We start from the raw sequence: 16,549 nt of genomic DNA, 5'->3' as shown, positions 1-16,549 counted from the left end.
AGAATGTGCTCTAGAGTAAAAAAAGGTTGGGAACCCATGGTGTAGGTAGTCACAGTGAGTCCAGTTGAGTGAGTGTGCTGTACTAGATCTACTACTAGATAACTAGTAGTACTCTCTGTACTGTGTCTTTTGTGTGTACTTGTTCAAACTTCATCTTTGACAAATTGAGTAGAAACTTCTTACTTAGTAAATTTATTACTCTGTTAAGGGGGAATTTTTATACTAGTGTCCGGTCATAATAATAAAAAATAGAATCTTCTGTAAAAACGGGTGGTAGGCTACTGGTAGTTAACTATTATATAATATATATTAACTAAGTACACGCATTGCTGGCTATTGTCAATGCTAACCCTGTCCCTACCCCCGACCCTAGTCCTACCATACACCTAACCCTTATTTCTAACCATAAAATTAGGACGAGATTACAATACTACTAACAACCAAACACACCTATTTTATGGAAGAGTCTATTATCAGACATCAGTATCTAAAACCATCCATATTGAATTTATTATTATTATAATAAATCACACATTACAATAATTAGGTCCTAATTAAAATTAAACTATTATTGAACTTCACTAAAACTAAATTTAGGTCAAGAATATGGGTGACTGATCATTAAGGATAACATTGTCCAATAATGTCATAACAGACATGGTTAGGTTGTTAGTAGTACTAGTGAACTTATTAGTGTTGACTGTAATTCTTGTCTAGTTTATTTATGGTTAGAAATTAGGGTTAAGAGTTTTGTTGTGGTTAGGGATAGGATTAGCATCGACATTAGCAAGTCATATATGTGTATTTAATTAACTACCATAACCTAAGAAATCCACCATTAATATTAAAATAAGTCTAAATTTAATTAAATTGTCATGTTGTGTTGTTTGTCATCCATAAATGATGTTGCGGGAGGAGGGGTTCGTAATTTTATGACGGTGGGAAAGGGAGGAGGGTATTGTCCATAAGAGCTTGACATTGTTTATGGACGACCGTCTAATCCAACTATAGACTAGCTTAACTATAACAATACAACTAGCAGGTGTATTTAATTAAATACACAAATGTCTTGCTAATGTCAACGCTATCCCTATCCCCAACCCTGTTCCTGTCATACACTTAACCCTAATTTCTAAACATAAAACTAGACTTGGTATTAAAATACTACTACTAGTAACGTAACACACCTATTTTCAGTAGAGTCTGTTATTGGACCTCTGTATATCTAACAAGAGATATTAAGAAAATAAAGTATACAAAAATTATATTACTCAAACATTTAAAAAAATTATAAATATGTATGATTATACTATTTTCAACATTATTAATATGTTTTTATTTCTTTTGTTTATGTAGAACATTGTTACAGAAGATACAGCACCATGAATCTGCCGACTCCGTGTTTATATCTCAGTGGTCTTGAAGACCAAGAAGAACATTCATCATTAAACCTTATAGCTGGGGAATCATCATCCACGTTCTTTGATATCTTATCAACAGTCTCAAGCGATCATTCATTTCATGCATCACTTTTAGCAGATATAGATCTTGATTTAGAATGTGAAGATGATGATAATGAAGATAGCACAAAAACGTTTGAGAGTGTTAAGACAATTTACAATTTTATTCCTAAATGCCCAGCTTTATTGTTTGAAGAAGGCAAGAAACCAGAGGCTACAACATGTTTAACTACGCAGACTCCAAGAGTTGATGTCAGATCCCATGCTATCTATGGGAACAATGTTTACTTTAGGGTGTCTTTCCCTGAAAATAATTTGAAAACAGCTGAACCAAACAAGAGCTGTGTGAATGTTTCAAAATTAATTGCCTGCACAAAATGTAATTTTCAGTTTTCTACTCAGAAAGCCTATATGCACCACTATGCAGATAAACACATTGCCAAGAAAGAAAATGTAATGCATGTTTGCTCAGTTTGTGCTGAAAGTTTTAAGTATAAAAAAAGTTTAATTCAACATAGTAAAAGCCATAACTTCAAAAGCGCAACTAATTCTAACATTCCAAATTTATTTTCTTGTGCGATGTGTGAGTATATTGGCAAAACAAGGAAACTGTTAAAATATCACATGAGAGCAAGGCATGCAAGCAGCCGTAAGAAGTACAGCTGTGAGAGCTGTAACTTTGTCTGCCTTCAGAAGCGATCGTTAGTATTACATCTTCAGAAACATGAAGAAGACCCTAAGTTTGCTTGTGATCAGTGTGGCAAGTTGTTTCACTCAATGTGTGTACTGAAAAGGCATGCCCATACACACAGAAAAATAAAATCTTACCCCTGTACTGTGGGCAGGTGTGACAAACAGTTTACAATTAGAAGTCGATTAACGGACCACATTAGAGCTGTTCATGGTAAAGGTTTATTGAAACGAGGAGCAGATGTTTATAGAAATTCTCAAGATAATGATAGAGCCCACTGTGATATGGTGGAGGTCAGTGATCAAGTCAGTGTATCAAAAGTTAATAGTCAGGTTAATGGTAGCTTGCAGGAAATTAATAATCAGGTGGAATCTTTCTTAAAGAAGTTTAAAAAATTACAAAATAATTCTAGCCAATCAAAATCTCATGATGATTCTAACCCATCAGGACCTTATGATAATTCTAGCCCATCAAGACTTCAAGATGATTCTGGTGTTATAAGACCTCATGACAACTCAAGATTAACATTATCACATGAAAAATCTAGCTCATCAAGACTTCAAGATGATTCTGGTGTTATAAGACCTCATGACAACTCAAGATTAACATTACCACATGAAATTTCTAGCTCATCAACATCTCATGAGATACCCCTGAAGGATATTTTTGTCTATGATGTATTTCTTGAAGAAAAGAAAATGGACCAAAACTCTCCAAATGTTACAAATGTCAAAGAGCAGCTGGAGGGTAAAACATGTTCACTGCCAGAAAAAACAGTTCTGTCTTCAACACAAGATCAGGTGGGTCACAAAGAAAGAAAATGTAGCAAATTTGTTTGCACATGGGAAGGTTGCGGCAAAAGTTTTCGAGACAATTACAACCTTCGTGTCCACACCTTCACACACAGAGGTGACATGCAGAGGACGTGCCCCTGGTGCAGGTACAGGTGCATACAGAAAGCTGCACTCGACACTCACATAAAAACACACAGGAAATGTTAATTTCATTTTGTATATTCTTCATGCAAATTTATGCATTTCTTGGTTGAAAGAGTTGAATTTTCTTATGTGCTATATTTTCCATCATACAACCCCAAGTCAAATTATAAAACAAGAACAATGTCAAAGGTCATTTGAAACACAGGAAGCTGAGTTTTCTTATGTACTTTCATTATACACATTAATTAGTTACATGATTATTAAACTAGTAACTTTCTAATTCTTTGCATATATTATTAGGCTTAAATCGAGAAAGAATAAATTTTATGTCATTGTCTAGCAAGTATTTAACATGGTTATCAATTATTAATTTTAGTAAAAGTGTTACTAAATTTATTATTTATTTTTACCGTTTTTTATTTGCTTGATTAAAAAAAAATAAAGGTTAAATTTGTCTATGTAAGCAGAATGTTTTAAACTCTCTTTATCAGTATGGAACCAGATGGTCAAGCTATAGAGCACATAGATGTCATTTGTATCCTAGGCTTGAGTCTATAGGATGTACTTTAGTCCAACTCTGTTAAGTATCAGCTGATTCTAGTTGAGGGGATTAAATGCAGTAGACCTTGGATATGGGGACTGGTGTTTCTGTGAGGCATTTTTCTGGCTGGGATTAAGGGGGTGGGTGAACAAAATAAAAGAAAAAATTGAATGGTACATATGTGCTTTAACCATTCTTATAATTTACCCCTCTGCTGGAAGCAAAATGTTAGACAGAAATCCTTGGGGAAGGGGGGGGGGAGTGTCTGATCCCCAATGTCTGCTGTCTCTTGTTATGTAACAGCTATTGTGGAGGGTTGGTTGGTGACACTTTCAAAATTTTTGTCATAAAAGTACACGTTCTTAAATTTGTTAATAACTATGTAGGCCTAAATATATGTATATAGCCACTATGTATAAAGATATAAATCTAAATACAGTTTATACCATTATAGGCCTATCTATATTCTATAGCCTATAGATAAGGACATATTTGCCCCCCTGCTGTGATAAAATAAAACCTTGATTACTTTATTTCATTAATTAACTGTTGGAAAAAGCTTCCAGTATGTACAAAATTGCTAACCATTGAGTCCGCATCATCGGTTACAAAATGTAATAAAACTTCTAGATTCTAGGCTTATTACTTTAGCTTGCCTCATTGTTAAAAATACTTGGGTCTAATTTGATTCTGAAAGTATAGCCTATGGGGTATTTTGATATATATTATAATAGCTGTTTAGGAATTCGTTTGATATTCTACCGATACAAAAGTTTAATATCTTGTTAAATTGTGCCAAAACAATTTCTGTTCTCGCGATTAAAGTAGCTGGAAGAGTATTTGGCTCGCCGCGAGCTTTACCCGGGCCATTATCGATACATCAATGGAAATACCGCGCTGAATGAATCGGTTTGATTTCAGCTTGATTCTCAGGTCATGTTTGGTGAGCCGCGAAGTAACGGTTGTAGTGATTGGACGCGCCGTGCCCAACAGAAAAATTGACTGGGTGGATTTTTTGAGCCGGTGACGCGGTTCCAATTTTTCTGTCCTGTCAAGGAAGGCACCGTACACAATGCTAGCACACAAACCACCGGTGTTCGCTTACAGCTAGACCCCCTAAAAAATATCCCCTGCTTAGCGGGTGTACGTATCAAGTGTTGATAGGGTACTCGAGTAAACATGGCATTGTGCAAGCTCGGTTAGTTGTCGGTGGAAAATGTTCAACGACTAGCTACCACTTGCGATTGTCTGTGTAGTTTAGTGTGTTTGTTTCTGCTGTGGTAACTAATACCATTTTTGGATTTTAATTTCGCGCTTGTTTTCTAAAATAAAGGTGGGATTTTAAAAAGAAAAATGATTTTGATCAAATAATTTTCTGGAACTTACATGGATAGTAAAAAGAAATGATGCCAGTCAAATCGGTAAGTACGAGTGGTAAGGTGTTTAACATGTGAGTATGCGCTTGTGTATGTTCATTGAACTTCAGTTAGGCACCAAAGTGACTGAGACGGTCAACAAGGTAGATGAAGCAGAGTTCATCTACTTCTGTGACCTGGGATTGTGCTGCTTCTTTATTTAAAAAAATTGGGGAGGGGGGGGGCACACTGGTTAAAGTATATATTTTTTCTTTTTCGTCGGGAGGAGGAGGACGCTGCGCGTGCTGTGGAAGGAAAGGGGGGGGGGGGTGCAGATGTCTGAAAGAAACTCATATCGTGTGGTCAGCACCATTGCGCAGCCGCCAGCCTATGTGTTTATAATTGTGGCAACTTCCATGTTACTTTCTTGCTTTGTGTCAAGCTACATGACGAGTAAACCTACACTTACCACATATTTCATTGGGTGTTTTAAACAACGCGTGTCTTAACTTTAGTTCTATCAAGTAAGGGGAAAAATTCAACAAATTATCGCCAGTTTAGTTTTACAGGAAGACAACTCCATATGGCACCTAATTGGTAAATTTCTGGTGCGGGGCTGCTCTCCCATCCCGGCAAGTTCAAGTTTCTTCTCAACCACTTGTGTACAATACTACAGTTGCTTTGATATGGCGTTAAATTACTACAAAATTAACAGAATCGTTTCAGTCCCAATATCCTGCGTTCACCCTCACATGTTGATGTGGGTTACTAAACATACAGTGTACTCTTTACATACGTCAATAACAAAAGTTTAAGCTCTATAATCCGAAGACAAATGAAAGAAACTTTCTTATCCTAGATTTCTAGTTTAATTGTTGCGGCAGGACGAAAGAATTGTGTTAGTTCAAATAACATTCGAGGCTTCTGTTGAACTCCAGCTGAGGAGATAATTGTGAGATCACATTTACCGGCCTGGTGACGTTGTTGATGTACACCACGTGTAAAACCACATTCTTGTTATGCTTATAACTTGAATAACTCGGACAGTTTAGAGAATGACGTAAAAAAATAATTCCCTTCCCACCCCTCCCACGCCAACAAGACAAGACGTACATTAAAATTTAAGACTATAATTACTGTAAACACACGGAGCAATGACCGTCAAGACAGTTTATATTAATATTTGTGTTGTGTAGTAGGTGTAGTAGTTTGTGTAGCAGGCTATAGTTTTGTTATGAAGTAGGCTATAGTTGTGTTGTGTTGTAGGCTATTGTTGTGTTGTGTTGTAGGCTATAGTTGTGTTGTGTAGTAGGCTGTAGTTGTGTTGTAGGCTATAGTTTTGTTATGTAGTAGGCTATAGTTGTGTTGTGTTGTAGGCTATTGTTGTGTTGTGTTGTAGGCTATAGTTGTGTTGTGTTGTTGGCTATTGTTGTGTTGTGTTGTAGGCTATAGTTGTGTTGTGTTGTTGGCTATTGTTGTGTTGTGTTGTAGGCTATAGTTGTGTTGTGTAGTAGGCTGTAGTTGTGTTGTGTTGTAGGCTATAGTTGTGTTGTGTTGTAGGCTATAGTTGTGTTGTGTTGTAGGCTATTGTTGTGTTGTGTTGTAGGCTATAGTTGTGTTGTGTAGTAGGCTGTAGTTGTGTTGTGTTGTAGGCTATAGTTGTGTTGTGTTGTAGGCTATTGTTGTGTTGTGTTGTAGGCTATTGTTGTGTTGTGTTGTAGGCTATAGTTGTGTTGTGTTGTTGGCTATTGTTGTGTTGTGTTGTAGGCTATAGTTGTGTTGTGTAGTAGGCTGTAGTTGTGTTGTGTTGTAGGCTGTAGTTGTGTTGTGTTGTAGGCTGTAGTTTTGTTGTGTTGTAGGCTATAGTTGTGTTGTGTTGTAGGCTATTGTTGTGTTGTGTAGTAGGCTATTGTTGTGTTGTGTTGTAGGCTATAGTTGTGTTGTGTTGTTGGCTATTGTTGTGTTGTGTTGTAGGCTATAGTTGTGTTGTGTAGTAGGCTGTAGTTGTGTTGTGTTGTAGGCTATAGTTGTGTTGTGTTGTAGGCTATAGTTGTGTTGTGTTGTAGGCTGTAGTTGTGTTGTGTTGTAGGCTGTAGTTTTGTTGTGTTGTAGGCTATAGTTGTGTTGTGTTGTAGGCTATTGTTGTGTTGTGTAGTAGGCTGTAGTTGTGTTGTGTTGTAATCTGTAGTTGTGTTGTGTTGTAGGCTATAGTTGTGTTGTGTAGTAGGCTGTAGTTGTGTTGTGTTGTAGGCTATAGTTGTGTTGTAGGCTATAGCTGTGTTGTGTTGTAGGCTATAGTTGTGTTGTAGGCTATAGCTGTGTTGTGTTGTAGGCTATTGTTGTGTTGTGTTGTAGGCTGTAGTTGTGTTGTGTAGTAGGCTGTAGTTGTGTTGTGTTGTAGGCTATTGTTGTGTTGTGTTGTAGGCTATAGTTGTGTTGTGTAGTAGGCTGTAGTTGTGTTGTGTTGTAGGCTATAGTTGTGTTGTAGGCTATAGCTGTGTTGTGTTGTAGGCTATAGTTGTGTTGTAGGCTATAGCTGTGTTGTGTTGTAGTCTGTAGTTGTGTTGTGTTGTAGGCTATAGTTGTGTTGTAGGCTATAGCTGTGTTGTGTTGTAGGCTATAGTTGTGTTGTAGGCTATAGCTGTGTTGTGTTGTAGGCTATAGTTGTGTAGTAGGCTATTGTTGTGTTGTGTTGTAGGCTATAGTTGTGTTGTAGGCTATAGCTGTGTTGTAGGCTGTAAAAGTATGACGATGGCCCCTATTAAAGAAATACACAACACAGCGGCGACAATCTGGTTGATTAAACAACATTTTAAAGAAAGTTGCGAAACGAAGTTAAAAAAGCTGCGAAATGAAACCAAGGTGTTTCTTCCACATTGTTCTATCATTAATACTCTCACTTGCATTTAAAAATAAAGACCCTAGCGTAACAAGCGTGTTTACAAAAAAATGTTTAGATACTTGAAGTTTTTTGTTTCTTAACTCCAACTAAACCAGTTCGAGATAATTAGAAGTTAATTGGTCTAATTGGCTCACATTTCTACACGTCAGCCTAAACCCGACTGGTGCGTCTGTTTTGTTGATACTTTTTCTATTCACGTTTTGTACTGTGTTTACTGCGTTATTACCCTTTCACTTGCTTGCCATTCTTGAACCTCAGTGCAGTGGAGTTGCGGCCCTTCGTCGAGTGATATTTATGGGCTTTTCTTGCTGATTCAATTGGCGTTTAATTGGGTCTTGGATATTTTAATGACTTTCTTTTCATAGCCTGTTTGTACATATATTTACATATAGTCTATAGATATTCATAAAGGCTATATGTATACTTGTGTATGTGTACGTGACTATATATATATATATATATATATATATATATATATATATATATATATATATATATATATATATATATATATATATAAAGTTTATATGCGTACATACTGTAATTTAGACGGGTTGGGTAATTTTTTCAATGATAACTGGAAACTATTGATTATGCCAATAAGATTTCCACTATTACATTGTCCTAGAATTTCAAACTTTCAAAATTGGTTTACTTGACTTGATATTCCCGGGTCTATGTTAGCGTATTAATTTAAACGGCTTAGCTCGGATTGATATATGAGTTGCAAGTGCAGGATCCAAAACATGTTATATTCTTGAAGACCCCCTAGACTGATTTTAATACGACACAGATACGGGGACGTTTAGAAAGATCTAGAACACAATACACAGACAGCCAGTGGCGCACAGGATACATGGCGGAAACAACGGTGTTTTGTAGTTGAATTTGAACCATTGCTGGACTGTTGTTTTTATTTTCCGATAAAGGGAATTAATTTGTCGCTCGAATCTATGGGCAAGTCTCTTTAAAATTAAAGCATCGCACAGAAGTCTGTTAAGTGCTGGGGGGGGGGGGGGATCGTTTGAATTGTTTTTTCCAGTTTAAAGTGTGAGGCGTGCATCAATAAAACTTAGGCCTCGTTGAACTGTCCGTTGGGCGGTCAGGTCTTTAGCATCAAAGTAAAACGCGGCAATGCGAGTCTGACAGTACAAGGCAGCCAAACTTGTTGCATCGTCATCACACGGGTCAAACAGACGTTTGGGGTCAACATCAAACTAGGGCTGCACGAGTAACTTAGACTAACCTGTTTTCAGGGGGGGGGGGGGGTGGAGGTAGGAGGGAAGAGGGAGAGGGAGCTTCATAGTTAACTATGAGTTAGGGTTCAGGATAAGCTTTATTGTGTGTTCACGTGTGCAGTACACGGCTAGTCAAGGCTTAGCTCCTGTCTAACACCTTCAGCCGTCTGCTACAGCCCAAGATCTAATTACTAATTACGATTGCTTGTTCCGAAAATCTGTTTCATTATTTTGACGCATTTAGACAAACCGCGTTTTAAAGTACGACTATTGAAAAATAATTCCAGTTCTTGTTTTAAGATCTTGATCGATTCTAGTTTTGGTTAAGATCTTGATCGATTCTAGTTTTGGTTAAGATCTTGATCGATTCCTGTTTTGGTTAAGATCTTGATCGATTCTAGTTTTGGTTAAGATCTTGATCGATTCCTGTTTTGGTTAAGATCTTGATCTATTCCAGTTTTCGTTAAGATCTTGATCTATTCCAGTTTTGGTTAAGATCTTGATCTATTCTAGTTTTCGTTAAGATCTTGATCTATTCCAGTTTTCGTTAAGATCTTGATCTATTCCAGTTTTGGTTAAGATCTTGATCTATTCTAGTTTTCGTTAAGATCTTGATCTATTCCAGTTTTCGTTAAGATCTTGATCTATTCCAGTTTTCGTTAAGATCTTGATCTATTCCAGTTTTCGTTAAGATCTTGATCTATTCTAGTTTTCGTTAAGATCTTGATCTATTCCAGTTTTCGTTAAGATCTTGATCTATTCCAGTTTTCGTTAGATCTTAATCTATTCCAGTTTTGGTTAAGACCTTGATCTATTCCAGTTTTGGTTAAGATCTTGATCTTTTCCAGTTTTCGTTAAGATCTTGATCTATTCCAGTTTTCGTTAAGATCTTGATCTATTCCAGTTTTCGTTAAGATCTTGATCTATTCCAGTTTTCGTTAAGATCTTGATCTATTCCAGTTTTCGTTAAGATCTTGATCGATTCCAGTTTTCGTTAAGATCTTGATCTATTCCAGTTTTGGTTAAGATCTTGATCTATTCCGTTTTTTGTTAAGATTTTGATCTTTTCCAGTTTTGGTTAAGATCTTGATTTATTCCAGTTTTTCTTAAGATCTTGATGTATTCCAGTTTTTGCTAAGATCTTGATATATGATTAGAGCTCACGTTATATATCATCAGATATCATGTATTGTAAATGTGCCAAACGTGAGCTAAGCTGGGCAATTACAACCAATAAAACCAATCAGTAAAATCAAGGGAGTTCTCATCGATGTTGGCTATTGATCCGAGTGCAACGGGTAGAATCACATTAAAGCGGCAGTCGTTTTAAATCTGTTAGTTGCTGTTATACAGTAGTCAATTACCTAGATCGACTTACAGTCGTTTTAAATCTGTTAGTTGCTGTTATACAGTAGTCAATTACCTAGATCGACTTACAGTCGTTTCAAATCTGTTAGTTGCTGTTATACAGTAGTCAATTACCTAGATCGACTTACAGTTGTTTAAAATCTGTTAGTTGCTGTTATACAGTAGTCAATTACCTAGATCGACTTACAGTTGTTTCAAATCTGTTAGTTGCTGTTATACAGTAGTCAATTACCTAGATCGACTTACAGTTGTTTAAAATCTGTTAGTTGCTGTTATACAGTAGTCAATTACCTAGATCGACTTACAGTTGTTTAAAATCTGTTAGTTGCTGTTATACAGTAGTCAATTACCTAGATCGACTTACAGTTGTTTCAAATGTTAGTTGCTGTTATACAGTAGTCAATTGCCTAGATCGACTTACAGTTGTTTGAAATCTGTTAGTTGCTGTTATACAGTAGTCAATTGCCTAGATCGACTTACAGTTGTTTAAAATCTGTTAGTTGCTGTTATACAGTAGTCAATTACCTAGATCGACTTACAGTTGTTTGAAATCTGTTAGTTGCTGTTATACAGTAGTCAATTACCTAGATCGACTTACAGTCGTTTCAAATCTGTTAGTTGCTGTTATACAGTAGTCAATTACCTAGATCGACTTACAGTTGTTTCAAATCTGTTAGTTGCTGTTATACAGTAGTCAATTACCTAGATCGACTCACAGTCGTTTCAAATCTGTTAGTTGCTGTTATACAGCAGTCAATTACCTAGATCGACTTACAGTCGATTCAAATCTGTTAGTTGCTGTTATACAGTAGTCAATTACCTAGATCGACTTACAGTCGTTTCAAATCTGTTAGTTGCTGTTATACAGTAGTCAATTACCTAGATCGACTTACAGTCGTTTGAAATGTTAGTTGCTGTTATACAGTTGTCAGTTACCTAGATCGACTTACAGTCGTTTCAAATCTGTTAGTTGCTGTTGTACAGTAGTCAATTACCTAGATCGACTTACAGTTGTTTCAAATGTTAGTTGCTGTTATACAGTAGTCAATTACCTAGATGGACTTACAGTCGTTTCAAATCTGTTAGTTGCTGTTATACAGTAGTCAATTACCTAGATCGACTTACAGTTGTTTCAAATGTTAGTTGCTGTTATACAGTAGTCAATAACCTAGATGGACTTACAGTCGTTTCAAATCTGTTAGTAACAAGCTTCTTGACAATTATGTTGATCGATAGCCAGCTCTCTGTTACTGAGCAGTTAGATTGAAGATATATTTTATTTTTAGAAATACACGATAATAATACGTTTTGTTACAAGCGTGCTGTCACCCTCCCCCTTAAAGAATCATTATGTGTGTGTGTACGTGTGTGTGTCGGCCTACATAGGTGTATAATTTAAATATATGCTACATACTCGTACATATATGTGTATAAGCTTTAATCACTGCAGACTCAATAGCAACGATGCTAAAACGTTAATAATGCAGTTGGATGTAGCATTGTTTTCTCTATGGTTAGCACGTTTACGTCATGGTATCACCCCCACCCTCTTGTAATTTTGACGATTTGTAATTAAAAGACTAGGTAAATTTAATTAATTATTAAAGGAACTGGCAAAAAGCATTTTTCTTCTGCACATTTTGCAATTTTTTGCCTTGGTGTCACCATCTTAAATGGTGTCACCCGGTGCGGCCCGCCCCGCCCTCCTTACGCCTCTGCCTGTTTCTATTTTAGATATTTTGTTTGATAACAATTTTACTAAACCTTTCAAATCTGTCCTCTTTTACCCGTATGTTTTCTCGGTATAGAATTTAAAGCGTGACAATTTAATCCTTAACAATTAACACAGTTGGATTTTGTTTTCACAACAAGTCTAGCAAACAAAAAAGATTTAAAATACTTTATGATACGGACTTCTTTAGTAATGATTTACTTATAAATATATATATTTTTAAAAGTAGTCTATATTCTACTTTGTCATAAAATAGAGTGAAAAGATTTAAAATAAAGTATACGTTTTCAAAAGTTCCATACATCATTGACTTCGATTAACGATTCCATAACTTCCTGCTGAGATATTGATGCGGTTTACGTCATTCGGCTAGTGACTAGTGACAATGTAGAGGCATTATTACATTTGTATTTATTTATTTATTTATTTATTTATTTTTTTGAGAAATATTGCAAATGGTGGAACTGTTGGCAGCGTTATTGAAAGCAAAGCGTCGTTAGTCTTCAAAACACAAAACGTATTTATTTGAGTTTATATATTTTTGTATATAAATGAAAAATATACTCATAACTTCAACAAACGGTACTAACCTGCAGAAATGTACCTGTATACACTTTTTATAAATTAAATACAAAACTATCTGTTGTTTTCTAAGTTACTACTTTAAAAATCTTCAAATAGCATATACAATAATAGTTACGAATTAATCCCCTTACTTTTCTTGAACTTATACATGGGGCATAGCTCTTCAAGTACTATTAAATAATTTAAAAATATCTAAACCAAACTAGAACATCTAGACGTTTCACTTTTAGTGTCAGTAATTGCAAAGCATGATGTTGATGGTATAGGGCAGTCTAGAGGATGGTGTGATGTTGTGGGGACGGGACATCAAAATGGTTATATACAGAGTTTCTTCCAGACATCTCTTCTTGGGGGGGGGGCCCCCCCCCCCCCCGAAGAAAGTCTACCCCCCCCCCCCCGAACGAGATGGATTTTATATAGTAAACATACACTTTTATTAGTGTCCGCCCTCCCCCCCCCCCCCCCCCCCGAAAAATGTTGACCGGGTCGGCTCGTTATTATTAATAGGGTTGATTCAAGTTTTAGACCAGGGGTCAGCAACCTGCGGCTCTTTTGATATCGGGATGCGGCTCTTCAGTACCATGCACAAATATTAATATTTATTTTATTTTATTTTCAAAACTCATAAAATATTGTTCTGGAGCACTCGGTAATGAAAGATATAATAACAAACACTCGCTATTCTATTAGAATCTTTAGCTACTCCCTATTTCAATGTACTTCCTATTAACTTGTCTATCCCAAATTGAAACATTCAACTTCATGGTGGAAATCACAAAAAAAACTAAACGAGCTAAATGTAAAACTGCAAAGAAAGGAAAACCCAACCTACGCATTGCTTGAAGATGATTGTTTCGAAAAAAAAGTACTTCATTTTGTTGAAGACACGGAGAACGGTAAATTACTTTATTTTATAAAAAATATGAAAAAAAAGTATCGTGATAAAACCAATGCTACTATTAACATGAATCACTTCAGCATTACCAGTGGCGTAGCGAGGTCGGGTGTCACCCGGTGCGGCTACTCATGGTGTCACACCCCCCCCCCCCCCCCAGAGGCGTAGCGACCTTTCCCGGGGACAAACTTTCAAGTTTTCGATTTGCAACCCCCTCCCTCAAACTTTCGATTTGCACCCCCCCCCCTCAAGTTTTTCTCTATATATTTTGCTATTTTTTGCCTTGGTGTCACCCCCCTAAATGGTGTCACCCGGTGCGGTCCGCACCCCCCGCACCCCCCTCGCTACGCCCCTGAGCATTACTATAAACAAAATGAAGGATAGATTCACTGAGAGATTTGAGCGATTCAAAACAAATGCAAGTACACTGACGTTCAGAGTGTAGATTCTCTCAACACATAAACAAAAGACATTAAGTTTGGGCTATTTGGAATTGATGCTGGTTCTCTACAAATAAAATTGCTGGATTTAAAAACCAAACATTTGTGGAGTGATAAGTTCACATATCTCAAGAACAAGTTGCAAGAGTTAGAGGTCCAGAAAAACATTTCGCTGCACACCTGGACAGCTCTAAAAGAAATGCCGCGAGTTGAGGCACTCATATTGACACATGCCATAGCAGTGGCGTAGCCAGGATCGTCTCAAGGGGGGGGGGGGTTCCAATTTTTACCCGGGGACAAACTTTCGATTTGCACCCCTCCCATCAAACTTTCGATTTGCACCCCCCCCCAAACTTTCGATTTGCACCCCCCCCCCCCATCAAACTATCGATTTACACCCCCCCTCATACTTTATATATATATACCGAGGGGTCTAGGGGGGGGGGGTTATGACACAGTGCCATAGTCTTCCGGGATGCTACAGTAAGGTGAAGAAGTTGGCATTCAGAGTGCTGACAATCTTCGGGTCAACATATTCATGCGAGCAAGCGTTTTCTTGCATGAATATAATACAAAGATGAGTAAGAAGTCAAATAACAACAAATAGAAATCTAGAGGCGTACTTGAAACTGAAAACAACAAATTATGAGCCAGGTTTAAACAAACTTTCAAAAGGCATGCAAGGCTAAACTATTGTATATATATATGTAACTAGGGGAAGTTACCAAGAGACATAACGTGTTACAGTCTGACGTCACAGTGCAGGTGTTGGCTGATGCCAAGGCGTAATATCTCGGGAAGCGATACGAAAGACGGTCTGTCAACTTTGATGTGACAGGATGCAGGTGGCTTATTAAAATCGGACTGTACGACAGAAGCGGCGTAATTAACAGTCTGATGTAACGATTAGAATCGATTACAATTACGATTATGATAGGACCGAATATGAGTACGATTATGAAGGGGATATATAAGGAAGGCGACGGCTGAGCTCGAAGTCTCTCAGAAGGTCTCTCAGAAAGTCGGTCTCAGAAGGTCTGTCAGTCAGTCCGTCAGTCTCTCTCTCTCAGTGAGTCTGTGTGGCAGTATCAAGTTGGTTATATTGTGTTAAGAAGGACGTTAGACATGTGTATTCAGTTAGATGAAGCCTAGTGAGGACTGTTGGGGGTCCGTTGATTCAGACTATTATTGTGAAACATCTCTCTTGATTCATTATATTATTGTGAAGCATTCTTTGATTCATGTAATAAAAGGATCAATAATGAACCTGCATCTTCGAGTATCTATGCTGTGGTCAATGTTGTGTGGAATGAGTGGTTGGACTCGGGAAGGTCACATTTGGCGTTGTCGCCAGGGTAGCCAGAGACTCGTTACATTTGGCGTTGTCGGCAGGATAGACTCGGGGACTCGTTACATTTGGCGCTGCGATCAGGATGAATTCAACGAGACTTGCCGCGTTAGGCACCCATAGTCAACCTAGTTCATAACTGTGTTTAGTGTGTGTGTGAATTCGGACATTCAGGAACAGTGAAAATTGAGGAACGAGGAAAATTGTTTCATACACACACGGTAAGAAAGAACTCTTTTTTTTTTTTACTAAAGGAATAAAATGTCTACTCTGGACGAGAAGCAGACCCATATTGTGGTCCTGCCCAGAGAGTCCCACATTAACAAATTTTACGGGGACGGTGATCCAACTTTAACCAACAGGTTCAGTGAGGAGGTCAAAGCGGCCTGGGCCTCGAGAAACATGTCACCAGAGGAAAGATTAAGACTGCTGATGGGCAGTATAGGAGAGACGGTTAGGGCAGAGGTCAAATGCCACGATAAAACCGTCCAATCAGATCCAGATAAGGTGTTGGATCTAATTATGGAGACCTTTGGGGAGAGACGGTCGGGATCGCAACTGCTAACGGGGTTCGTAGGCTTAAAGCAGAGAATGGCGGAGAGTGTGATGGAGTATTCACACCGAATAAACAGGGCCTTTGATTCGGTAAAGGGCAAAACACCTGACATTGATGTACGCCTACTGAGGGACCAGTTCATCGAGGGGCTAGCAACCCCGATCTTAAGGAGAGAGTTGAAAGAGGAGGTCCACAAAGACCCGCAGTTGACCTTCCTTCAGGTCAGGAACTCAGCGATCCGCAGGTCCGAGGATGAGGACCAATCGAACTGTTCGGTGGACAAAGTCTCTGTGCCGGAACAGAAACAATCCCCACCCACGGGGACCGGCACGGTGGAAACCATGATGGCTCAACTGTTGGCCCACCTGGATAAGGTTGACCAAAGATTGGAGAGGTTGGAAAGCAGGTCAACAGCTGAGAATCAGGAAAAGAACGGGACAAAACAGAGACAGGTTGGACGGCCGCGACCCGCCGGTCCATCGCTCCGGTGGACGGCTGAC

The 16,549-nt window shown here is 37.9% G+C and overlaps 2 protein-coding genes across 2 annotated transcripts in view; both read left to right on the top strand.

Moving 5' to 3' along the window:
* Positions 1-1,362: 1,362 nt before the first annotated feature.
* On the top strand, positions 1,363-3,439 carry LOC131937537 (gastrula zinc finger protein xFG20-1). Its single transcript, XM_059295043.1, has one exon. The coding sequence runs from the start codon at positions 1,383-1,385 to the stop codon at positions 3,150-3,152; it is 1,770 nt and encodes a 589-aa protein (XP_059151026.1). The 5' UTR covers positions 1,363-1,382; the 3' UTR covers positions 3,153-3,439.
* A 1,246-nt stretch (positions 3,440-4,685) lies between these two features.
* The window catches only part of LOC131937558 (dynein axonemal heavy chain 3), a 55,724-nt gene continuing 43,860 nt past the window's right edge, over positions 4,686-16,549 (top strand). The window contains exon 1 of the mRNA XM_059295088.1: positions 4,686-5,051. Within this exon, the coding sequence (XP_059151071.1) occupies positions 5,034-5,051 (18 nt within the window). The 5' untranslated portion in view covers positions 4,686-5,033. The remainder of the gene's footprint in view (positions 5,052-16,549) is intronic.

Source organism: Physella acuta, unplaced genomic scaffold (assembly GCF_028476545.2).
Source record: "Physella acuta isolate Inbredline_101_S28 unplaced genomic scaffold, ASM2847654v3 ptg000213l, whole genome shotgun sequence".
Lineage (NCBI taxonomy): Eukaryota > Metazoa > Mollusca > Gastropoda > Physidae > Physella > Physella acuta.
Note: the sequence above shows the minus strand (reverse complement) of the source record. Positions and strands in the feature narration are given on the sequence as shown.